Below are 26,655 nucleotides of genomic sequence, written 5' to 3' on the forward strand. Positions count from 1 at the left end.
CAATGCACAAGCAGGTATCATAATGCTATCGCCTCCTCCACGCCCTTTTTCATATGTCTATGCAGCTCTCAGGCATAGACAATATTTAAAGCTTTCTAAGAACAGCATCCTCCAATCTGCATTGCACTGAGTGACATGCCAATTGTAACAGGACTGCCTCGGTTGATTCCATCCTTCAGATTCTGCATCATTACAACGGAACAAAGACAGATAGAAAGAACATACTACCTACCACTGTCAATTACAGCAAAACCTCCACATCTTAGGAATCACCCATTTAGATCATACTAACAATAGGTTACACAGCACTGTTTTATTTTTTAGAAGTCAAAACAAAAGTGCTAACGGTGGTTGTGGAAATTGATTAGTTACATTTTGTATAAACAAGACTGATCCAAATGTGGCAATATACACTCACCAGGCCGAAGGTAGTGCTCAGTGGGAACTGCAGCGATTCTCTCCCTCTCTCGTTCCCTTTCCCGCTCCCTTTCACGTTCCCTCTCCTTCTCCCGTTCTCTCTCCCGCTCCCTCTCAGCGTTGGCAGCTGCAGAAGCAGCCAGATGCGTAGGGTGTCCTATAAGATGCACAGGCGATGGGAGAGCATCACACAGCAGTGAAAAGCATAAAACAAACACTGAAAAGATCAGCAGTGTGTATTACTTGACACACCTTTGATGCAAGTTGAAGCCAGAAAAGAATATTTATGAATGCCCCAAACCACTTTGATTCCATTGATAATTACACATTGGACTACGATGGTTGAACCCTAAAATTCACTCTGAGAGATGGGGTTGGGAAACAACTTTCCCAAGTCACTCCATTGCTTTAATACACGGTGATAGGCGCTATCCAGTCGGCAGATAACAGGAGGCAAATTCCACCCTCAAACAGAAATTAACGGGTTTATGTATCGGATGACAGAATTTGGCCCACTGTATTTAACAGAAACACCAAACTTTTTATTTTTCTAATTGTTTTCTCTTCTTCAGGGCTTCCAGCAGATAAATACAAAACCTATCACAATGGGGCCCTGATCCTGTCTTGGGTACCTCTGGCTGCTACTGAAGCAATAAAGTTATCATCTCTCCCATCACCCAAAGTGAATGGCACGGGGGTTAGCTATTGGAACAGCAGCAAAACACTTATCCAGTGACTAGTGGATAGAGAGGGTCACTATCCTAGAATGTTAATGGATTAGGGATAATACAGATCATGGCTCTTACCTGGTGACATAGATGCAGGGTTGTAAGGCCTTGGAGGGAATGTGAGCTGGGTGCCAGGGATATAAGTGATTCTCTCCATAGGAGGGGTACTTGTTCCTCCGGGATGAGGGACTAAGATAGTGGGAGCCATATTGTTCAGGTCAATAATTCCTGTTCAAAAGTTATAAATGGAATTAGGATATACTCCCTAATCTCAACAGTTTAGGGCTACTAAAAGAGATATGCAGCTAGGCTTTCTACTAGTGTTATATAGAGTTTTGTTTTGCATATGAAGAGATCAGTTTTAAAAATGCACCCATTTATATATAAAACTCCACCCTCCAAAAAATATTCCAAAGAAAGCCTGGAGAAGGCCTGGAGAAGGCAGACATACCTCTGGCTCCTGCATATGGGAGAGCTAAAGTTTGCTCTCTAGGAGATAGTCCTCTGGTTACATCAGGACGTAAATTAACCTGCATCTGCTGTGAGGTAATATAGTCATTTAGGATTGTCTGCCGTGTGTTCTCCATTGCATAAAGCTGATACTGACTTGGATAACCTGGGGTAGGTGAAAGCTGCCTTTGGAACAGGTATGCAGCAGCAGCTGAGGATGAGAAAAAGAAATAAAGGGCAGTTTAGTGTGCAGCGGAGGAAGAGTTTGGAATTTGTAGTTTTAAAATATTTCTTAATAAGTGTTGCCAATCCTCCAGGGACAGCTCTGACAGAATCAAAACTAATCTTCTCAATGCCAATGTTCCATTGAGAACCTGCACTCTCGTACTTAGCTAGGAAAGGTTAAGCAATCCAGACTGAAAAAATCTGCTTTATAGAAAAAGCCATTAGAGGAAACTGAGAATGTAAATCCTAATGTTCTTTAGAAGCGAAGCACTAAAATATGCACATAGGATAATGAGAAATACAGGATAATGAAAGGAAAAATACATGATTAAAGATAACCAGTGGAAGCAGATTGATCTTTGAGTTACAAATCAGTTTCCTGTTTTCAATACCATCTGAGTGGATTCTAAGGGCAAAACACCACAATCTGGTAATCTCTGAATTACAGAATGTTTCACTCACAAAACCCTGAAAGATGGTGGTCCTCTGCATATTTGTTTTATTCCCCAGGGTATATGTTTTTCTTGGATGCCTGCCATTCTTTTAACAAATACTTTACTTCAAAATATCCTCTGAACATCTCCCATTTATGATAAACACAAAAGAGATAATTTGACAGCTTCTTCTATAAAACCTTTGAAATGGAAAGGGAAAAACCTTTTGTTCTAATGGAGAGAATATGTAGTATTAACCTAGGAATACTTTAAGAATATTTTGATTAAAAAAAATGGAAGAGGCCTCTTAGCAAAGTGTTGGGCAGAAGGTATAGCTCATAGTAAAGAGCTTTTTAATTGTGGCTCCACTGACCTTTGCTTTTAATACACAATCTTTTCTGTATATTACTGAAGACTACAGTACGGAAAGGAAAAACGAAACACATTTACCAGGATCCAGAGCCCTGTGAAATTGCATGGCTGAATCTAAATGAGGGGGGAGATGGCTCCTGTAGACCTCTGGAGTAGATCCTCTATGATGGGAGTCAAAGGGACTGTGAGTTACTACAGGATCAACCCCTGGGACTGGAGATTTCGCTGGTACGCTCTCTCTCTGCGTTGGGGTAAGCGTGCTTTTCCTTTCATGATTAGCAGGCTTCCCAGAAGATATTCCAGCTAGAAAAAACACACTTGTAAAAAATACACTCCTGATAGTTGGTGAAGCTGTAAATGTGAATTAGCTCAAAAAGGAATCAGACACAACTGACACACTTCAGACTCCTGCACAAATACTACACCACCACACCTTAGGCACATAGAACAATTTGTGGAATCAGAATTTAGTGACTAAATTAATTCAGAAGGACGCTATTAGATTTCAGATTAACATACCAGCTCAATCATCCACATATTTTAGTGCCTTAAGTGAGCAACAGTCCATATTCAAAAACATCCACACTCCCTGAAGAAACACCTTTGAAGTGACCCAGTACAAAGTATGAGTGGAGACTGAATTACCTCCTACCTCTATATAAAAGTATGTTTGACTTGGGCGAAAGTTTAGTGGTAGAAATTTGAACAGAGGTGGAAGGCTGAACAGTCCACCCTGCATAGCCCTGATCTGTTTGATGCCTGTAGATAAACAAAAGGCCTCAGGCTCTCACCCTAAGAGTCACCAAAATTCAATCTACATAGAAAGAATGAGCTGTCTTGAGAAAAATAAACACAGATGTGCTGGTGTAATGACTTGATATAATTGCCCCCCTCCCTTTTTTTGTTTTGTTTCGGATGTGTGTAGGGTGGTGGTATTTTTTTTTTGATAATCTGAGGCTCTTATGGGTATAGCTCTGGGAACCTGAAAAGGAAAACTTCAACAAAAGCCAGTGAAATTGCTCAACTACGTCAAAAAGAAAAAAAAAGACAGCTAAACTTCTTCTGAGGAAACAACACATTTACTTTAATTGAAGAGAAGTGATATGTCCCAAACAGAATGAGACTAATAATTTGCCCAAAAGAATAAATATTTTAAAATTTAGCCATAGTAAAAAAAAATTGAAAAATTCAATTCTAAAACTAAGTTGGGATTTTCAGACAGGACAGAGTAATATAACACTGTACTGTATTTACATAGGTCTTATCTTACCAAGTGCCAAGGCATTAAATAGTGCTGCTATAGTATTCTCTCCCTCTTTCCCCCGCAAAAGGTCAATAATTTTCTTTAACACACTCGATTATTGAAATTCTCTGCTGGATGCTTGAAAATGTTTCCACTGGACAAAACCCATTCCCTCCCTCCCCTTGTATTTTAGGAACAAAATGGAATATACCTCAGACTGATATAGTGACATATGCATAGAGATGTCACCAAACATCTAACATGGCTCAACCTGTTTCTACAAAGCAGCAGTCCTGAAGATTTTTTTAAAAATCCTTAATGATTTGAAAGAGGTATTTTAAAACATGTAATCCTAAAGACATTCCTTTACCAAAATTACAATAATTTTAGAGCTACATCAAGTTTTGGGGAAGACTATATGACAGTGTTTCTAAATATTTAACACTGACTGTACAAGTAAATTATTGAAAACAAATTAAAGTTTTGTTTATTTTAAACAAATTCATTATTTAGCTGAGACCTCTGTATTATATATTGAGCAATGGCTATTAGGTGTGGTTTAGAGACACTAGGCTAATTTGTATGTTAAGATGCTTTTTGACTTCTCCTGGAATTAATTCATAGTTAAATACCTGAAAAGAAGAAACAACATCCTATGCAATTGGGCCAGAACTGGGAGTGGATGGGTCATTACACAAAGTAAAAACTATTTCCCCATGCTAATTTTCCCCCCCTACTGTTACTCACACCTTCTTGTCAACTGTTGGAAATGGGCCATCCTGATTATCACTACAAAAGGTTTTTTTTCTCCTGCTGATAATAGCCCACCTTAACTGATTGGTCTCGTTACAGTTGGTATGGCAACACCCATTTTTTCCCATGTTCTCCGTGTATATACACACACCTTCCTACTGTTTTTTCCACTGCATGCATCTGATGAAGTGGGTTTTAGCTCACGAAAGCTTATGCCCAAATAAATTTGTTAGTCACAAGTACTCCTCTTTTTTTTTTTTAAATTATGAACATACACTCAGCATCCAAAACATACTGAGTGCTTTCCAGACACAAGAGTCTTTGCCCTCTAGAGCTTACAGTATGAAAGACAAAAGACCTGAAGAATGAGAGACCCAGATACAACAAGCAAGGAATGTGGCCAAGTAATGAATGGCACCTAAGTGAGTTCCAGCTATTCCCTATTGGACTAATTTCTTGTAAGCACTGTGGCAGAATCAGATCATCAGGAACAATCTGAATGCATAAAGCAGTGATATTAAAGACCTGCTCAAGAAAATGCATTCTGAGAGAGAGAGAAACAGAGAATGCTGGGGGATGCAATTTCTCCAATATGAGATGATTGTGGAAGAAACTAACAGTAGTTGCCTAGCTGGAGACTGGGCATCTCAGCCCTCCCTGCTAGAAGAAATGTAACTGTTCTAAGATATCTTTACAAAACTATTTATTCTGATGCCTGACAATTAAAGCAGATGAGAACTGACATGGTGTTTAGCTTAGAAAAGAAATAGCTTTTGTATGGAGAGCCTGGTAATGGCATTAATTCTCTCTTAAGCAAAGGGGGTCACAGATATCAAATTGACTTCAGCCAAGAAAAAAAAAACAACCACTCCTCAGCAGAGTGGCTTTTTCAAAGTTATTTCCAAGTCTATAACCTTTTACTAGCTTTTCTTTTTTAAAACACAAGAGCTTAAAGTTGTGCTGGGGTCCCATGTTTGTGAATATAATTAAGTTAGTGTGGCTTACAGGCTATAGATTTCTATTACTTAAGCATTACTTGGCAGACAGTACAAGACATTTAAAATTTGTGACACTACAAAACAAACCACTAATAGGTTACGACAACCAACCTGGCAAAGACCCTGGCTAATATGGCAGCTTTCTGTTAAACTGTGCTTAAAAGGATTTTGTTAGAATGGTGAAAAAGCGGTCTTCCAGTCAGTGTAAACCATGGCTTAACAGTGATCCGCATTTTACAGGCAGCAAAACAACTTTCATGGTTTTAAAAGTACATTCCATACTAGTCTGATTTGCTTTTTCTTTGGTACTTATTCTCCAGACTGCAGCTCTCTTTCAAACTCCTCCTAAAAACTTACTTCTGTGGAATTGCCAAAAAACTCATTGGTAAGAATGAGTATGTGAATTAATATTAAAAAAAAACCACACAACTAAACTATTAGGCAGTGTACATGACATATCTGTGTTATTACATAATCTATTTATGTAACCTTGTCCAACTACACTCAGAAAAATTAAAGATGTTATTAGTTTTACTATTGATTTCAATGGGGCTAGGATTTCACCCTAGGAATCAGAACTCCTGTGGCTTTAACTCCCTGCCTTATCACAAATTTATTGTGTGGTCTTGGACAAGTCACTAACAACTTTATAAAAAGAAAAGGAGTACTTGTGGCACCTTAGAGACTAACAAATTTATTAGAGCATAAGCTTTCGTGAGCTACAGCTCACAACTTTATGTTTCATCTTACCCTCTGTAAAATAGCTATAATGCTTACCTTGCAGGAGTGGTGTTAAGTTCAAGTGAGACATTTTCAGTTCCTTGAGATCAACAGCATTATAAAAGCAAAAAGGATCACTAAGGGAAAGACTGAACCTTTACTGTAGCGAATGTACACATATATCAACCTTACTAAGAACAGTAAACATGAGGCACATTCTAAAGGTGTTGAAGCCCAAGATTAACACTGTGGGAGGGTTACAAAGCCAGTATGAACAGAAAGGTTTTCATTATTTAATTTCAATTAACGTTGGGTTTTTTAAGAACACTCTTGTTCATGGCTAGCAAACCAAATCCAACAGAACTGTGACAGTTCCTAAGAACAGAGTGAAGTGTTCTATAAATAAATTCAATAACCTATTTTTAAAAAAGCAAAATGTCCTTGTATGCTTTACCCAAACTGTGCTCAATCTACAGAAATAAGACATTTTAAGAATTGTTATGATTTTCAATGGTCAGCTTACATTGGGCAAGAAAGGATAACATACCTTCAGTAACTCTGTTCATCATAGGTGAACTCCTGGACATAGGGCTTTGATAGTTCACAGGAGTCCTCCTTGCATTGGTGTCATCATAAATCCCAGGGCTCAACTGTGATTTGGGAGTTTCATGAAGAGTTGACCTGAGGACAGAGGTGCCAGAACTGACCACCGATGTATGACGGGAACGTACAGTCTCCCCAGTCTTCACATCTTCATATTTTGCTCGTTCTACCACCTTCACATTTTCTGGTACCATTTCCAGCTGAGGCATTCCACGGGGCAGTTTACTTGGTCCAGTGATTAAAGATTTTACATTGTGTTTGATAGCAGACTGGCCGGAGTTGCTTTCATATTTTATGGGCGTACCCTAAAGAGGAGCAGAAGACCATCAGCAGCCAAGGTCATCCTATCAGCTTTCCACTGATGCTATGAGATCATCTTATTTGTTTTTAATCTTGTGTGTTACATACTTACATGAATTTTATGGTATTTGATGCAACTGGATCTTGAACACAGCTACAGTACTTGCCACATCTTATACAAACTGCCCAGCACTCTTGTCAAAATGTTACATAATCCCCAGGTTTTTACCAATACATGGAGAAAATGTTTTCGAACTTAATTAAAAACACATAACTGTCTGTTTTCGGGTAACGAGACATGTATTTCTTAAATGCAATAAATACCCTGAATGGAATTGCCATTGAGTACCAAGACAGCAGTAAGAGTCCAGTCCTGGTTTGCATGGTTACCTGAGAAATGGAGCCTTCCATAATTGGCCTTGCACTTTGTACTATTTCAGGAGTCTTGCGACTTTCTTGGCTTAAAAGGTCTTGTCTTGGGATTTCGTGGATGGAACGGCCCATTTCTTTAATGGTAGTGACTCCATCATACGGCTTTCCCTTGGTTATGGCTCCTTCAAACGTCCGTATGGGAGGAGACTCTCTCTTAATCTGTTTAGGATACTTCAAGCCTTCTTCAAAACTCTCAGCTGTTGCTCTTGGTGTACCTTGTGTGGAAGGAAAATAAATTAACCAAGTCTTTAGTATGTTAACAGCCACTGAAAGATTGTTTTGCACATTTAGCAAACTGCAAATACCAATCACAAACTGGAACTTTGACCTCTCACTACAAATGGGTCTAACACAGAGGTGGGCAAACTACGGCCCGTGGGACCGTCCTGCTCGGCCCTTGAGCTGCTGGCCAGGGAGGCTAGCCCCTGGTCCCTCCCCTGCTGTCCCCCCACCCCGCAGCCTCAGCTCGCTGTGCTGCCTGTGCGCCGGCCCACCGCTTCGGCTGGGCAGTGGGGCTGCAAGCTTTTTTTGCTCTGAGCGGCATGGTAATGGGGCGGGGAGCAGGGGGCGGTTGGATAAGCGTGGCAGTCCCGGGGAGGCCTATCAGGGGGCAGGGCGGTCAGGGGACAAGGAGCGGGGGGGAGGGGGTTGGAGTTTCTGAGAGGGACAGTCAGGGGGGAGGCAAGTGGGAGGAAGAGGGAGGCCAGGCTGTTTGGGGAGGCACAGCCTTCCCTACCCGACCCTCCGTACAGTTTTGCAACCCTGATGTGGCCCTCGGGTCAAAAAGTTTGCCCATGCCTGGTGTAACAAAGAACAGAGAAGACTCCAATATAGAAAGAGATGCAGGAAGTACTTTTTTTTTTTTTAAATGAACTAATTTTATCACTAAAAGCCATAAGAGAACAGTACTAAACAACTGTTTAAGACACTGGATGGGTCAGGCGTGCTCTCATATGCTAAAAGCAAAGGCAGCAATACACTCCTCAAATGCTTCCTTATGAGATTATGTTATTTTTATACAACACCTGAAAATGCAAAATGCTAAAATATACTTTCGATTTTACAAATTTCCGCATGTAAAATAGCTCCCCATTTACCAATTCTTGCACAAAAACTTAATGTACAATATGTATCAATAACCTACTAACAGGAAGCTTATGCATGGAAAACACACATATCTCTACTAAAAGGTTTTAGCTTTAGCATGGCTACCATTGTCAGCAACTAGGTAGGGTTCAGCAAGTCAGACTTCAAGGATCAATAAGTTAATGTCAGCCTGTATACTAGTGAAAACTTTACCTTGCATTATAGAGCCAGATAGCACAGTTCTCTCCTTCAGTTCTGCATGAGGGCTGCCCCTAGGCAGTGTACGGCATATTAACCCTAAAAAGGTTATTTGGCTGAGTTAGAGAATTAAATACAAGAATGATAAAGTACATGCTACCTACCTAGCTACTGACATAATTTACTATCTGCACTGCAGTTGTGACTAGAGACCCCAGCCCCATTCTGCTAGGCACTGTACAAACTTGAGTCAGTCTCTACCCTAACAAATTTAAAGGAAGCATATGCCCCACCCCATTACTATAGTATTTAAACATATACAAGACACTGGTCTTGGGGAAAAAAGAAGTGCAACACTTCTCAAACTATAGTAGTTGCTTTTTCTACACTCATTCCAATTCAGTCTCCTCACCTGGTGATGCAGAACATTTAGGAGAAATGTGAAGCAGAACAATGACTGGTTAAACCCCCCATTCTATCTTTAAAGATGACTTAACATGGGGACCATCTAAAAGAAGCTGAAATGAAGAGCCAAAGAGAAATTTAACTCAAACATCAAGATCCCTAAAGCACAAATCTGCATAGGCTGTGGAGAAGAAGTGAATCAGAGTGGTGTAAGACTGGCATTCAGTACCAGTCTTAGGTTCTCCCACTCCAAAGAATTCAGGACTACACACCAGAAAGTTAAAAGCTAGCAAGTAAATCTTTTGGGATATAATCTGTAATCCTCTCCGAACTGCATTTCTCCATCTCACTAAGAGGTACTCAGATGTTCCCTACAGGTTAAATGAAGAAGGAACTAAGAGTTCATGTGACTGGTAAAGAGGGAGTCTCTTCCACTTGGTTCTATAGTGCTTAGAGGAACATTTCTTTACCTCCTGTGCTCCCAAAAGGCACATAGGAAAGTTAAAGGCTTACAGTTCAACTTCACCATTACTATCTCGGCTGGGTCATGGTTTAGGAAATCAGTCATTTCGTAACAAACCAAAAAAATCCAGTGATGCTCTGTTATATAAATATTGGCAGCTGCACAAGTCTTAATAGATGTCAGGCAAAATAGAAAGTAATACAAGAAGTATATGTCATATTGCTGCTACTATCTATTCTACTACTTCTATGCTACTAGTTATATCTTCGCCAATAACAATAGCTCTAAAATGCTTTTACGCCTCTGTTAATATCAAGTTACAGTGATTTGATTTCTACCTTTAAGTCTCCTTTCTCTTCCAGTTTACATATCCTGTATACCCATGTATACATATCCTCTTGATTTAGATCTACCCCAATGTAATTGTTATTAAGGCACATAGTATATTTAAAATAGTTGCTTACCCTCTAATGGTGCAGATACTGGAGACTCCCTCATTGACATTCCTTGTTTAATATTTCCTTCCATCGCATCATAGCTTCTCTTTAAACTGATTTCATGAGCAGTCCTTGGACTCCTGGTTCCTTCTCGGACATTCTTAATAGCTGCTGAATTATACAGATGTGTAGCAAGGAAAAGGTGAGAACATAACATAACCAAGCAATCAATTACACAGTAGAACCTTGATACAGGATACCAAAAACTTATTCTAACAATGTTTACCTTTTCAATACTGTACCCAAACATATTTAAATGCCTTTTTAACACTCATCTTTTCCTACTTAAATCTTGTAATATTACTTTAGTAAATAAATATTTTTGTCTACAATATTATGATCTGAAGTTTGAATTTTAATGTTAAAAGGATAACGTATTTCCTCTAACTCTCCTGAGTTTGTAATACCCTCTATTCTTTAAAGGAAGTGTTATTTTGACATTTTCACATGTCAACTAATTTTTTAAAACTAACATAGAAATTAAATACTAGTGTCAGTTTTTATCTCCTTCAGTTATACACTGTGTAAGACCCATCACACCAAGGTCACCTTTCTGGATGATTCTAATAATTTATCATCCTAATACTGCAAGCTGAACTAGGCAGGTGGACCCCTCAACCCACATGGAGTCCCATTGACTTCAGGGAAGCTCTGTGAAAGTCTCCCTATGTTAGATCCAATGCTCCAGTGAGGTTATGTTAGCTATGGGAAAGAGCTTGTTTGATGACTGCTTCTGAAAATCCACCAGGGAAACCGCAGGTTTTTTGTAGGTCTTATAAAAATAGCGTGTTTGGGGGTTTTTAATTCTTCCAAGTGGAATGGAAGAACAAAATATTGAGTATTAAGGAACTGTAAAAGTCTTATCCACTAACATTAGAACAGTCTTAAAGCAGTTTAAATTTTGGCTTAAATATATGGATACTCTCCCTTTATATAAGAAAACCTATTAGACATTATTCCAACACACACACACACACACACACACACACAATGTTAAAATGTTGGTTTGAAAAGGTATCTGTATTTTAAGGATAAAATCCTTACAAGAATATTGTAATTATTTTTTAAAAAATAAGAAGCCTGGAAATTCAAGATGTAGGGTAACCTTAATTTAAGGGTTTGGATAGTGTGCAATAAATAATTCATGGGGGTTTTATATTTAATGATGAGGACAAAACAAATATTGAACTGCTCAGTCAATGAGGCAACTCTGTCCATCCTGTGGGGAAAAACATGATCTCATAATATACATGCACAATGGGGCAGAATTAAGATTGCATAGGCAACCTTTATTGACATTTCCTAACTTTCAAGTGCTTGACTTTGCAATCTTAGCATTCGTTTAGCTGAGTGGTTTTTGTATGCAATTATATGTAAAACGATAGAAAAATAACGGATTCCTAACCTGAAATCCACAGAATTGATAGAAGAGGAAACTCAGTTGCAATTTTAAACTATGGACCAGTTATACTACTCCAATATATAAATACTTACTATCATATGATAAGATATGCCCACTCTTGCCTTCATAAATAACATGGCCTTTGGCTGCAGCTTCCTCTCGGCACTTCTCAGGGCTGCTGTCTTCGGTAGCCAGTCGGGTGATGGTTCCTTTCAGCAATGCATCAGCAGCAATGCCAGACTGGGACAATGCTGGTGTACCCTGAAATCAAATCAATTAAGTATAATTCTGAACATACGTATGTAAGATACTGAAAACTGGGCACTAGAGAACAAAAAGTGTAGCTTCAGGCCTATAATTCTGATTCCTTTAATCAGAAATTTCATTTACAGTTCCTGGTATCTCAAGTATTAGCACTAGTGCAGATTAGTATATTTTGCACTTGCACTATTTTATTTTTTTTTTTAAATGACAATGGGGAACACTATATTACAGCATTCTTTTGTGACAGGGAGCTTTTTTTGGACACACAACAACAACTGTTTTGGGGGAAATGGAACATCCACTTAGCTATACTATTATCCAAGATCATTAGGCTGTACTTTATCTTCAACCAACACTCCATACTAATGTATCCTCAAACTCTGATTATAAAAATCAAGAAAGGGAGTTACTAACTCAGAGGGTGTTCTGTTTGCTCATTAATTGTGCCTACTCCCTTCGTATGCACAAGCCACCATAAAATTAAAAATAGAATGTTACTTGTATCTTCGCATTAGAAGGACAAAGGGATTTAAAAATTAGTTATGTTGTTCCTGGGCTTTTATAACAGTATCTGTGCAAAGCTGATTACCAAGATTTATTTCTTAATTCTTGCACTGCAAGGATTTTACTCGGATGTGAAGTAAGGTACAGCTAACAAGTCTTCATTTAGAACTACTACAAAACCTATGATATTAAGCTAAAAGTTAGACATGCATGATAATTCTTGTCAGCGGTGATATCCTGGCATTATTGACTTCAATGGTGTTGGAATTTCACTCTTGGAGTGTTTATATTTGCCTATTCAAAGATGTTAAGGATTATTTTTAAAAATAAGTACCTCTGTGCTAGTACCACACAATAGAAGGTAAAGGGGGAAAAAACCTGAGTAATGGAGCCTCGCAGAGAAGGGATGGTTTCAACAGGAACTTTGTTGGCTGGAGTTCCTCGTGTTATACTTCCTTCTTGTATAGCTGTTGTGGTACCTGAATCAAAATTAAATGAAAACCAATAAATAAGGCCCCCATCAATTCAACTGGCAGCTAAAAACAAATTAAATTAGTTGCTTAAAATAATTGAAAGTTCTCTCCAAGGTGAGAACTTAAAAAGTCAAACTATCTGAATTTTTAAAAATTTATTTTTGCTATAGGTCTATATATATATATAATAGAAAGATGAAAAATAAAATTAGTTTCCTTACTGTGGGTCTTTATCAGTATTTTTATGTATAGTCAGTCAGTTTCACTGTTTTACCTACGTCTTTTAAACAAGAAGGGAGAGCTAGTGGCAGACTTATTCCTGAAACATTTTAACCTGTTGGTTTTTATTTTTACTATTAATTGACTACATTTCAAATTAACAGTATCTCTTTACTTATTATTTGTTAATTTCACGTGTGATATGGCAGATATTTCAAAGAACATTTGCAAGGCAGAAAGACTCGAAATTTAAATTTTTTAAGACTACTCAATATAAATGCTTTTTGTAAGACATATGCACTCACAGAGAACAGTATATAGGAAGCCTGGAATAGCACTTGGATACCCTGCCTTGAAAAGGCCAAGAATAGTCAGTAAATCACAAGAGATTTTATGGCAAGTCAAGTAGTAAGGACTATAAAAATTAACTGACTCGTTTTCATCATCCTTGACAAATTAAAATTCATTTCTCAATACATGACTATTTCTTTACCTCGGACCACACCTTCATGCTGTGCCCTGACCAAGAGGCCCTCAGGCTGTGAATTCTGGCTTCTGGGAGAGAACTCTTCTTGCTTGATGTAGGGTATGGAAGCTAGTTAGAAAAAAAGAAAATTAATTTTGCAGCTATTAATGTGCAAAACTTGTGTATAATATTTATGTTGGCTTTAGTTTTCCTACCAGGTTTGGCAGACTCCTGTTGCCTCGGCAGGCCAAGAGATATGGATCCCACAGATGGCTTTGCTGGTTCTTGACTATAAGAAGCTTGACTATGGGATGTTAAGTAAGTGCCAGGTGTTCCCTAGAAGAATAAGTCACTTTGATAAATGTTATTTTTGGGTAATGAATAATATTAAATTACTACTGGCATATTAATATTACAGACTGTGCTTTAGTTTTTAATTATTTAAATGGAAATAAATGATGAGCTGACCGAAATATCTTGTATTGCTGCATAATTATAACAGGAACTCTAGACAGCCTAACACATCTCCTGCAGTATTCAGAACAAATATTGAACAGGAATAAATAAGCCAACTCAGCCAGTGAGCAGCTACAAAAAGTTCTTTCCACCCCCATAGGTTGCCCATGAGACTCCTGGTTGGTAAAGGTTTGGGATTGGTTCAGTTTCAATACTGGAGTAAATATAACACTGATTGGACATCATTAGCTTCATTGCCAACTGTCACTCTGTAGGCAGTATAAAAGCAAATGGCATTTAATGCCATTCTGCTGATAGAAGTCACTCATTTTTAGTTCTGTACTGCTCAGATGCTGAACAGTTTTTAGCACTGGTTTATCTATAAATGAACTAGTGCATTCATTTTCTACGTGGAAAGATGCCTCTGTCTTAAGAAGTTAGAGCAAGGGTGGCCAAATGCAGTCTGCAAAATTCTACTGTGCAGATTACCATGGCTCTCATCTTTAGTTCTTAGATGCAACCCCGGGAGACTACAGGTCCTAGCCAACTCTCTCTATTAAAGATGAGGGCTACAATCTGCCCCACTTTATGAAAGGAAACTGCAGTTCTTGGGTTTTTGGTAGGCTGCCCATGTGGCTCTTAGTTGGAAAAAGAATAAACATCGTGCTGGAGATATGAAGTTGGGAGCAAGTAATAGCAGAAGAATATATTAAACTTAGAAGTTGCTGCTGAGTAATGTTCTCTTACTTGTGAGATTGAGCCTCCCATAATGAATGATGGTTTTTCTGATGGCATAGTAGTTTTGGAGGATGGAATGAGTGGAGGTGGTGGTCTGGTCGGCCGGGTTGTTGGGAGCCGGACCCCTTCAGGTATATTTGTTATAACTTGATGAGGAGCAGGCTGGAGAACTTTTAAAGAAAAAGTTTTGTTAAACAATACAGCCCATTTCTGGCTCTATCATTCACTACATGAACAATCTGAAAAACAGAAACAAGTGTAATACTTCATCTTACTGTGAACAAGAAGAACTGCTTAGTGGTATGTCCTACAACGTTTTTAGATGGATTTTTCCTCTGCAATTCTTCATGGCATATATAGTTAAATTTAGCGGAATTAAACTTGGCATCAAAATATAAAAATAAATGACACTATCTACATTTTAAAACAATTTTAAAATTTAAATTTTCAAGCAAGGTGGACCAAGTTTTCACCCTGCATTTTTTTTTCCACAACCATTTTTGTTCTTAATACTTGATTAGATTTGGGTTTTATTTCATTTAGTTTTTCCTTAATTTGTCCTCTGTTACGGTCCAACATCACACGCTGGGGGAAAAAAAAAAAACACTAACGAAAGTTATACATTTCTGGATTGTGGGTTATTTTTCCATAGTTGACAGAATAGCTAGAGTCTATTAAAAAGCACTTCTAACCAAGTACTAATGTATATTTTAACAGGTTCTACTTTCCTTTTTCCTTCCCCCATTCATATCATATTGGAGAATTCTTTTTTGCAAATTAAACTAAAATCCTCATGTGCCACTTTGGCTCTATGCTGGAGCTCTAATAAATTTCAAAACCCCAATACCATAAGATTTCACATTTGGTTAAGAAAATACATATTAGAGAAGAGAACCAGCTGATGCAAAATGAAAACATGAGGGTTCACGTTCCCCCTTGACTGGAAAATCCCAAAGGAAGATTTATTTACAAAAATGTCAGTCATTTTCAATAGTGCAGATAACCTTTAAAGAAAGTTTACTACTACATTAAATCATGGAAGTCTAACCTATGAAGGCAGACAGCCAGTGGCTATTGTGCAAAACAGATAATATTTACCTGGTGGAACACTATAGCGAGCTGCATTCATATCAGGCTGTGGAGAGGCTTTACTGACTTCTCTTGGAGATAGCCTGTATGGCGATGCCGACCTTGCTGCTGTGTTTTGCACCTGTGCTTCCTGTTCTATTGCTCGTTTGACCTCAACATAAGGCATATAAGCGACTGATTTTCCTATAAAAGTTAAGGTTATCATAATGAGAGAACCACCCTATATTAAAATACTTAGTGTGAAAAGAACTGGATCACAACAGCCAAGTGACAAGACCATCTGTCTTCTAAAGTCAAGTGCACTCTTGTCAGAAGTTTAAATGCTTTCATTCCAAAAGAACTTTTCAGACCACATAAGTAAAGACTTCCATACACAATTCCACTTAATCACAGCACTATTGCAAATGAAAGACTTCACAGCTAACAACAACGGGACTTCTTCCCTTCCTGGATAAAAGGAGCTTCCAGACCAGTTTCCCTCCCACACATGAGAAAACGTCTGTAGGAGTTCAAGATCAATAAGCATCTTTGGATCAGAAATTACTGAAACTTCAGACAATTTTGCATATTAAACCACAAGCGTACCGATTTCTGTACCAGTTTTTTGGCATTCAATTTGATTCAAGTGTTACCCCTAGAAACTGAGTGTATTTAGCCTTGTTAGTCTTTTTGAGTCTTCCAGATTCAGACATGTTTAAAAGTTGACGGTACATAAATAGAGCTGATCACCATTGAACAACTGACTTTGGCAAATATCATAATTTAAAAATTATTACATAAGCTTATTACTGGAGGAAAAAAGCTGGTGAAATATTTTTTGCAACGTTATGCACATTTTTTCTATAGGAGAAGTTAAAAAGACTCAATCTCTTCCCTGCTTGAGTTTTTATCAATAAAGTTATTCACTTTGTACTTGATAATGCAAATTTTCATAGATGTAGACAAAAAACTTCCAACTGTAATTATATTAAAAACAAACAGTACCAGTGTAACTCAAGCCATGTGAGAAAGGTTCAGTAGAGAAGCTGCCAATTTTTATTTCTAAATCCTTAATATTTACTTCTAAATCCTGCCACCAAGATTTAAGAGTAAATATTGTTTTAGACTGAAGACAACTCACTACTATTGATTTCCATACTCCCGTCCACCAGTTAAGGGCTGCTCCTAGTCAATTTAAGAGCAGTAAATCTATATGGTCAATGGCTTTGGAGTTTCATAATTAAAACAATGATTAGGAAAAGGGAAGAAAATTTTGCTCTAGAAATAACAGAATTAAGGTCAAGATTTGTCTGTATTTTAGAACCTCAAATTTTGTTTCGCAAATAGAAGGGGAATGTGAAAGGATAATTCAAGAATACCTGATTATGAATCAGAACCAGCCTACTGTAGCTGAGGAAGTACACCTTTAACCTCATCAGTTAAATAGTACTAATCGTACTGCAAAAAAAATTACTATGTCTACCATTGTATGTCACAGATAAGTTCGTTGCGGATTGTCAATAAGTCTGTGCTATTACATGGTCTTTCATTTGGCCACTTGCCTTTAACTCATGCATCCTATGTAAATATCCTAAAACCTATACTGTAAAGTTTAAAATAGAATCCGTGGGTTGATCTCCAATGCACTGAATACAGTGGAGAAATCCCAGCTGCAAAACAGACTTAAAGGAACAGAAACTCTAGAATAGTTTGGGATGCCTACAACTCTTTAAAAGTTCAGAATTTAAAATACTAAATCCTTTAGGACTCAAGCGCATTTTATCAAATTCTTCCCATCTTTTTGCTGGCACTCACAGAAATCTTGAATTTTGCTGGCAGAGAACTTCATCTTCAAACTTTCTAATACTTCATAATAAACTACAGCCAATGCCTACTATTATTCAAAGAAATGGTATTTTGGCTAGATAGCATTTGTAATTGCATTCACAAGTTCTTCCACCTATTCTAAAGGAACAACCTCCAAAAACAGTTCTTTACAAGCTCTCTCCTCACTATTGTGATTGGAAGAGAACAGGTACATGACTGTTCAAAACATTCTCAAACATAGCAATTATTTTTTGATTTGGCAAAAATTAATATGAAGGTTTTCAAGAAAATGTAATTTAAAACTGTAGTGTATGCTGAAAACTCAAAACTGTTTTCCAAAAATCAAAATGTTTAAGATGTCTCATGTTATTAGTGCTGGTTATGTCACTGTAAGAGTCACCGGTTACACAACATTTGTTCTTACAACAAAAGTAGTGAATGAGGATGTACATTCCAAGGTATTCTAAATCAGAGGTTCTCAACCTTTCCGGAGTATTGTACGCTTGCAGGAGTCCGATTTGTCTTGCGTTCCCTCAAGTTTCACCTCACTTAAAAACTACTTGCTTAAAAAAATCAGACAAAAATACAAAAGTGTCATAGAACACTGTTACTGGAAAAAAACTGCTTACATTCTAATTTTTACCATACAATTATAAAATAAATCAATTGGAATATAAATATTGTACTTATATTTCAGTGTATGGTATATAGAGCAGTATAAACCAGTCAATGTCTGTATGTTTGCACTGACTTTGCTAGTGCTTTTCATGTAGCCTGTTGTAAAACTAGGCAAATATCTAGATGAGTTGATGTACCCCCTATATGCCCTCTAGGTACCATAGAAGTACACGTACCCCTGGTTGAGAACCACGGTCCTAAACAACAGTTTTAAGTTTAACAACATTCTGAAGAGGTCTTTGTTCAGCAACTCCTCAGTGGAGCTAAAAGCATGTCTCTTTCTCCAGCAGAAATTGGGCTACAATAAGAGATGTTACCTCACTCACCTTGTATCTCTTTTATTCTCAATAGGTTAACTCAAAAAGCTTGATTTAAGGATCTAAGTTGGTCCACCCAAGGATGTACAACATTGGAAGAGATTTTATCACGGAGTCTCAAAGCATTTGGGGACCAGACGACAGCACCTCTAGCATCACTGCATCCACCACATTAATTCTAGACTAGTTTACTACCTTGCCACAGTACCAGGTTCTTGGTACACCTTTTCCTAACAGAAGGGGTTCCAGTAGGATGCATTTTTCTCTTCACACAACTACATGTAAGGTACTATAGAGCAGTTTGTAATTTGCTTGCTAATTACATTATGAAACCTATTCCATGAAATTGGTGATTAACATGCACAGAGATGAAACATTAGCAAAGGGTCTAGTAGATTCCAATAATTGATTCTTGCAGTTTATAATGCAGAAGATGACCCATGTTGCAATATCAAAGGTTGCTTAGTTCTTGAGTTTTCAAAAAAGACGTCGCGTCGCCTACCTTCCCACTCAACATTAGGGCTCTTGGAGGTGCCACATGGACTTGCAGAACTTCTATACTCCATATCGATATGCTCCTGCCTCTGGCGCTGCTCCTCCAGCAATGCTGACTCATGCATAGCTTTAATGTGCCGCTGATAGAGAGCATAACCACTAATGGGTGTTCCAATAGGTACATTACATGGGCTACAAGAGACCTAAAAGGGAAGAAAATAAGTACATAATATCTGTATAATACATATCAAACATTTACCAAAGTAGCTCTCTTTTGCCAACAATAACTCATGTCTACTTGCTCCATGTCAAAGGATGTGATCTACTTCTATATACTTCAGAGGCAGCATAAGAACTTTTCTGGGTGTTTTAAAGCTAACTGTTCTGCATTTATTATTGTAATTTAAACTCAATTACAAATGTACTGTGATAAAACAAACAAATTCTCTCCTGTTCTATAATATTTTTCATAACAAAATGCAACATAAAACAAATTATGGATACTGCAGATTCTCCTTCTAATGACATTAAGAACATACCATAGGTGGTATGACAGCAGCTCGATGGTGAAGTTGTTGCAAGTCCATTTGCCCTTGTTTTATTGTGGAGGATACTAGTATAGATCCAGTAGGGTTTAACAGTGAAGGCTTTGAATCCATAGTGAAGATTCTGGAGGAGGAGAGAGCAGAAAATTAAAACTAGACAAAGTGCAAGATCTTGATAGGATTACAAACAAAAATACTCCTTTATTGAATGAAATAACTGAAAAGCAAAGAGCAAGTAAAAGCAAAAAGTTGCATAAATACCCACAAGACCAAGCCTGAATGGAATACATACTGCAACCACTTGAAAAAGAACATAACATTTTGTACATCAAAATAGCACACAGTACAATGCACACCAGAGATAAGAAAGAACAAGTGGATGGCAACATTTCAATAAGTCTGCTTATGTTCTAATTTTAAATTCCTTAATTCTGCAGCAGTAATAAGAATTTGTCTGTTCATTTCTTTAGTTGATGTTAGATGGGGTGGGATCTGAGTTACTATAGAAAATTCTTTCCTGGGTATCTGGCTGGTGAATCTTGCCCATATGCTCAGGGTTTAGCTGATGACCATATTTGGGGTCGGGAAAGAATTTTCCTCCAGGGTGGATTGGAAGAGGCCCTGGAGGTTTTTCACCTTCCTCTGTAGCATGGGGTACGGGTCGCTTGCTGGAGGATTCTCTGCACCTTGAATTCTTTAAACCACAATTTGAGAACTTCAATAGCTCAGACATAGGTGAGAGCTTTTTCGCAGGAGTGGGTGGGTGAGATTCTGTGACCTGCGTTGTGCAGGAGGTCAGACTAGATGATCATAATGATCCCTTCTAACCTAAATATCTATGAATCTATGATAAAATGGTGATAGTTAAGACAGAAGTCATGTTATACATATTTTTCTTCTACATTATATTTTTCCAATTGTTTATCCAGGTTAGTTTTAAATATTTCCAGGGATAAAGCCTCCTTCACATCAGAAGACTATGAACTCTTGGCTCTACATTTTGAAATTCTGGGAGCTTACGGGACTTTTATGAAAAACCTTTCAGTGTACAAATATCTGCTGAGAAATCAATAAAATGAAGAGAAAAATCCTATTTAACATGGTAGAACTTCCACTCTAAAATGCATCAACAAATTATAAAATTTAGAGTTTTGATCATGACTGTAGCAGACTACCAAAATTCTCAGAGTAATAAAAAAGTTCCAATATATTCTTTGCTTAAATCTGAGAGGAAGATGTGCTTATCATCACTTGTACACCACTAGTCTGAACTACTGGCTAAGTGTAGGATGACTCCTATGCAAGTTAAGATTACTTACCGTTACACAGGATGTGAGAAGCAATGGAATTGCCCTATAAATTACGACAATACCTATTGAAAAATCCCATTTTGTAGATTCTTCTCAACTTTACCATGTTAGGAATTATTATGTTAATTAAAACCTGTCTAGTGCATTTGTAAAGCACCTTTACCACAGTTTTTACACTTCCTGTTTTTCAGCCACAATTCCTAGAGTTCAACAAACCTATTATCACCATTTTGCCTAGTAAGAGATCAAGTAGTCACTGTCACTCACAATATGTCTGAGAGAGGTGGCACAAGTCCAAGGTAATGTGTTAAAATGGTTTGAGTCTTTCACCCAATAAACAATGATTGGAAACTCCACCTTCACCACTAGACACCCTCAAGTGTGGAGTCCCACAAAGATCAGTTCTCTCTCTGGTCCCGTTCAACACCTACATGCAGCCACTAGGTGAACTGGTCATTTGACATGTACTCAAGTGCCAGCAATATGCAGATGACACACATCTCTACCTATCCGTCACAACATGAGACCACACTGCTACCACCATAACAGCCCCATGCTTGGACAAGATCAGCTCACAGATGAGGCTGAACCTGAGCAAGACAGCGGTGATGCTGGCAGGCCAAGGAAAGCAATTAAGAGTTTGCAGTCACAGTACAGTTTCCTTTGGCTGAAAGTACACAGCCACAATAGGTCAATTTGGTCCATAGTCTAGATCTGAGTACTGATTCCTCACTGACACTAAGCTTCCACATAGCAGCATCCATGAGTAATGCTTTCTATCATCTCCTAGTAGTTGGCTAGTAGACTCTGTCCCATCCTAGTGGACAAAGAGTTGGGGTTAGTTAGTCAGACCTTTATCACTTCTTCACTGGACTACAGCAATGCAATATACCTGGGCATCAAGACTGCAGCATTTAGGAAACTCCAGCTAATACAGAACACTGCAATGTCTCTCCTCTGCAACACAGGAAATCTCAGGCACATTAGACATGCCCTCCACTCCCTATGCTGGCTTCCCACAGAATTTCTTAACTAAGTTCAAGGTCTCAGTCCTTTTTTTCAAGGGACTCAATGGCCTAGGCTCAGGATACCTAGAAGACTGTGGTCAACAACATCAATCCTCTGGTACAATAGAACTCTCTATAATAAAGCCTAAAGCTTGTCTGTGCAGAGACACAGCTCCCTTGGGGACCAGTCCAAGACTCTGGAACTAAGACCAATCACCACCATCTTCCTCTCAAAGTGCATGGTGCATTTCCTTAACCTTGCCTTCTTTAATGTAATACATAGCAACAAGGATATTTAATAAAACCCTACCAAAACACATTTCTCCCCCTGGGGAGAGGATATGAGAACAAACATGTGACAGATGTTACATGTCACAGTTGCTTAATGCACTACTGGAATGTGCTCAGATACTAGAGCAATGAGTGGTATAAGAACCTATACAGCTTAGAATAGGGGAAATTCTGGATCTCTGCTTCTTCAGATATCCTGGCATAACTCAGAATAATCTCTTCTATGAATGAGGAATCATCACGACTTTCCACATAAAACAGATAAACTCTCAATTACATCACACTCTCAAACTAAAGTTATAATAAAGGAGATTAAAAATATATTTTTCTGGATTTGTGTCATTGTACATAATGCTTTGTGTCAAAAACCACTTTACAGTTCAACTAAAATGAGAATTCTCTCCAATTTTCTTAGAAGATAGATGTGGGAAAGACTTTCCAAATTACCACTTTAGTTTTGGTATAGATCACTGCCTGCCTCAATTGATTTTTTAATAATAGTTTTGTTCTGTGCCAAAAAATCTTGAAGCAACAATAGTTTCTCCCCAACCCTCAGAAGAGGAACACAGGATTACATATCATGGAGACTCTTGACAGGAATATCTAGCCTTTTGTTATGCTTTGGAAAGTTTCTCTCATTGTTTTCAATAAGGTGCTATCCTTTCCAAAAAAACTGCTTAACATGTACATGTAACCTATTCTCGGCACAGATCCCAGATGGCTTAATTTCCTTCCTCCTTTAGCTTTCCATGCAGGAGTATGGTTTTTGATGGCTGGCCATCCACCAGACTATCACAGAGAATTCAGGCTATAATTTGCCTTGCTGAAGGCAGATATTTTGTCTGGGTTTTGGGCATTCTGTTAGATCAACATTTCCCCTCACTAAGCATTAAGACTCTCTTTTCTGAGAGAGCGTATACCTTTCTTTCTGAAAGTCCCTTTTCCCAGTAGGAGTTGATACTGCTTGTAGAACCAAGCATCATCATCACTCATGACACTTGTCCACATTCTGGAAAGCAGAATTCAAAAGAACATGGTGCCAAATAAGCCATTTGAAAAATGGGCTTTAATGTTTAAACTACAAAATATTTTTATTGTACACGCGTGCACACACACACTAAAAATCTCCAAGTTCAAACCACGGAGTTGAGTGAGGGTTAGTGGTAGAATGAAGAACACACAAACATAGGAAGTGTTCCATATTTTGCTTTAACAATGTGTCTTCCAGTTACGCAATATGATTTAAAAAAAAAGAAAAGTTTTCCATGTGTGTATATATACACAGAGAGAGAGAGAGAGAGAGAGATCGATCTAGTAGTTTAAAAGTAACTGAATATCCTTTGTCACAGACATCCGAAGTAGAATTTGGGTTGTCTCTCTCACCAACAGAAATTGGTCCAATAAAAGATATTACCTCATCCACCTTCTCTCCAAGGTTAAATTAATGTCTCTCTCATAATTGAATAATTAAACTCACCTTTGTCTTTCGGGTTCCCCATCAACATCTTCGTCAGCACTACAAGTAGCACTAGAATCATTGTCTGAATTGGGCTCTGGTCTTGCTGTATTAATCTGCTGTGACAGGCTGAAGTCCATTTCCTCAGGTTCTGACTTTTCCATAGGTTTCTCCAAATCCCTCTCTTTGGTATCACTCTCTATTTTCACTTGAATGTTCTCTGGTAACCTCATTTCAGCATCTACAGGTTCTGCTTTAGTATGCACTGGAAGGTTGAGCACAGGTTTAGCTTCAGCTGGGTGGCTTCTACTGTCCATCTCCATTGGCTCCTCTGCCTCATTACTTATTTCTTCCTTAACTTGGAGCTCAACATTCTGATTTTCAGCGGTTTGTGTACTTTGGGCTGCTGAGGACGGGGATGTGCTAGGTACGGTTTTAATGGCAGATTCCTGTTCTGCTGTTATCTCAGTGGTTATCCTAGAAGCAGAGCTCTCAGACATAGCATCTTCACTGGGTTTGGAAGCTTCCACTGGTGAAGGAGATGGAGCACTCTCTGTATCTGAACTATTTTCAGCACCTGAAAGACATTCTTGCATAAGCCCTCAAAATATAATTAACACGCTCTAACTGCACAGCAAACAATTGCTCTCATTTTACAGCACCCACAAATATATGAGGCATCCCTACAAGTAAGACTACAAGCCTCTGCCCCAAAGAAATCATTCACCACTTAATTTCTCACCTAATGCAAGTGATTACTTTACATGGGAAGCTTTTCATTATTTGTGAACAATCCAAGCAACTCATTTTCAAACATGAATTACACAGATTTATTGCTTAGCGCAGAAATCTTGCTTTCAAAAAACTTATTTTAGTTTTAGGTATTAGCCATAGGCTATACATTTAAAATTTCTTCCTTTTAATAGTTGATACACTTGTAGAATTGGAATCCAGCCACTGAAACACAGGATGCAACATGAAAAAAAGTCTGCTATAGGCTTTCACACAGCAGAGTTGACAAATTTTTAGAAAACAATGCTGTGCATCACAGCTAGTGACAAACTAGGGTTTTCAATCTATATCAAGAATTGTAAATTAGCATTATTAACTTTTTGTACCATTTTAAAATAAATGGCAACTTTTATTCATCTTTCTTTCTAATCATTGTCCCACAGAAATAACTTCAGTAACCTGGAATCTTAAGGCAAAACTCCCTAACAAAAATCTAACAACAAAGTTTAATATAAACTACAAATGCTAAGAGAGAACCATGGTTGCATAATATAGCACAACCGATTCTATTCAGAAATATTTTAATATATCAATCCTCATTGCTTAAGAAGCATTTTTACAGGAAATATTTAGTTCAAATATAACATCCTCACAAGCTTTTGGTATTTTTAGAAAGAGCATCTACATGCCTTTCCCATTCAACTGATGTCTATTGCAAAGCAGACAGAGCACTGTACAGCCTACCAGTTAACTGAAAGGTTTAGGGTCTCTCAACTGTAATTTAATGTACGTAACCTTTTATAGACAAAGTACACGCCTGGTAAAATGCTTAAACAGAATCACAAAACCAAGGGACTTCCTTTTGGTGAATTTAGCCATTAAAACCTGTGGGTTTTAATCTTTTATGTTAAACACATGGATCGGGTAAAATTTAAAGACTCATCAATTCTAACTTGTTAAAACTTCTCTGTGATTTGAAAAATCTTATTACTAATTATTATTGGCTTTTATATAGATGAACAATTTTCTGAATAACATGCAGACATCAGCAGCTTGAAATATTAAGTCAAATACTCTGATTCATAGTTTACGAATGTTACTGGATACAGTTTTACATAAGGATGGCCAAATACAGATTTGATGGGGAGTCTGTAATTATGAACAGTTGCAGCCAACACAAAAAGCTGGTTAGTATTTGCCTGCCTGAAACTTTTCAGAGGCTAGTTACTAGCTAAAGACTATAAATTCACAATTTACCATATGTGGGATTTTTAACAAGCGCAGTTTTATGTAGCCATTTGCTGTCAGTACGATCAAATTAAGAACACTGGGTCAGACCAATAGTCCACAGAGACCAATATCCTGTCTTCCAACAGTGGCCTGTATCAGATGTTTCAGAGGGAAAGAACAGAACAGGGCAATTTATAGAGTGAACCATCCACCTGTTGTTCAGTCCTAGCTTCTGGAAGTCAGAGGTTAGGGACACCCAGAGCATGGGGTTGTGTCCCTGACTATCACAGCTAATAGTCATTGATGGATCTATCCTCCATGAACTCACCTATTTCTTTTTTGAATCAAGTTATAGTTTTGGTCTTCACAACATTTCCTGGCAATGACTTCCAGAGGTTGACTGTGTGTTGTGGGAAGAAGTACTTCCTTATGTTTGTGTTAAGCCTATTGCCTATTAATTTCATTGAGTGGCCCCTAGTTCTTGTGTTATGTGAAGAGGTAAACAACACTTCCCTAGTCACGTTCTCCACACCATTCGTGATTTTATTGATCTCTATTATATTGTCCCTTAGTCACCTCTTCTCTAAGCTAAACAGTCCCAGTCTTTTTAATCTCTCCTCCTATGGGAGATGGTCCATACCGCTCATCATTTTTGTTGCCCTTCTCTGTACTTTTCCAATTTTAATATATCTTGTTTGACATGGGGCAACCAAAACTGCACACATGCAGTATTCAAGGTGTGGGCATACCATGGTTTTATATACTCCATTTATAAAACAGAAAATATCATAACGTGTCCTCTTTCCTAATGATTCCTAACATTGTTAGCTTTTTTGACTGCTGCTGCACATTG

General features: G+C 37.9%; 1 protein-coding gene and 1 long non-coding RNA gene across 15 annotated transcripts in view; one reads left to right on the forward strand and one right to left on the reverse strand.

Moving 5' to 3' along the window:
* The window catches only part of NCOR1 (nuclear receptor corepressor 1), a 114,232-nt gene that overhangs the window by 13,427 nt on the left and 74,150 nt on the right, over positions 1 to 26,655 (reverse strand). For 10 of the 14 annotated variants that reach the window (XM_043499495.1, XM_043499494.1, XM_038376281.2 and 7 more), the window contains 17 exons: positions 23,862 to 24,417; positions 19,771 to 19,900; positions 19,239 to 19,434; positions 15,945 to 16,118; positions 14,856 to 15,016; positions 13,868 to 13,988; positions 13,680 to 13,781; positions 12,873 to 12,973; positions 11,819 to 11,987; positions 10,292 to 10,435; positions 8,975 to 9,058; positions 7,634 to 7,890; positions 6,888 to 7,248; positions 2,705 to 2,929; positions 1,597 to 1,806; positions 1,224 to 1,373; positions 419 to 574 (listed from right to left, as the gene is read on the reverse strand). In XM_043499495.1, the coding sequence (XP_043355430.1) occupies positions 419 to 574; positions 1,224 to 1,373; positions 1,597 to 1,806; positions 2,705 to 2,929; positions 6,888 to 7,248; positions 7,634 to 7,890; positions 8,975 to 9,058; positions 10,292 to 10,435; positions 11,819 to 11,987; positions 12,873 to 12,973; positions 13,680 to 13,781; positions 13,868 to 13,988; positions 14,856 to 15,016; positions 15,945 to 16,118; positions 19,239 to 19,434; positions 19,771 to 19,900; positions 23,862 to 24,417 (3,297 nt within the window). The remainder of the gene's footprint in view (positions 1 to 418; positions 575 to 1,223; positions 1,374 to 1,596; positions 1,807 to 2,704; positions 2,930 to 6,887; positions 7,249 to 7,633; positions 7,891 to 8,974; positions 9,059 to 10,291; positions 10,436 to 11,818; positions 11,988 to 12,872; positions 12,974 to 13,679; positions 13,782 to 13,867; positions 13,989 to 14,855; positions 15,017 to 15,944; positions 16,119 to 19,238; positions 19,435 to 19,770; positions 19,901 to 23,861; positions 24,418 to 26,655) is intronic. The other 4 variants (XM_043499493.1, XM_043499491.1, XM_043499501.1 and 1 more) reach the window with 1 other exon arrangement.
* LOC122456991 lies at positions 10,345 to 19,244 on the forward strand. Its single transcript, XR_006276241.1, has 3 exons — positions 10,345 to 10,466; positions 13,859 to 13,970; positions 18,771 to 19,244. It is a non-coding gene; the product is annotated as an uncharacterized LOC122456991 (long non-coding RNA).

The sequence above is a fragment of the Dermochelys coriacea genome, chromosome 17 (genome assembly GCF_009764565.3).
Source record: "Dermochelys coriacea isolate rDerCor1 chromosome 17, rDerCor1.pri.v4, whole genome shotgun sequence".
In the NCBI taxonomy this organism is placed as follows: domain Eukaryota; kingdom Metazoa; phylum Chordata; order Testudines; family Dermochelyidae; genus Dermochelys; species Dermochelys coriacea.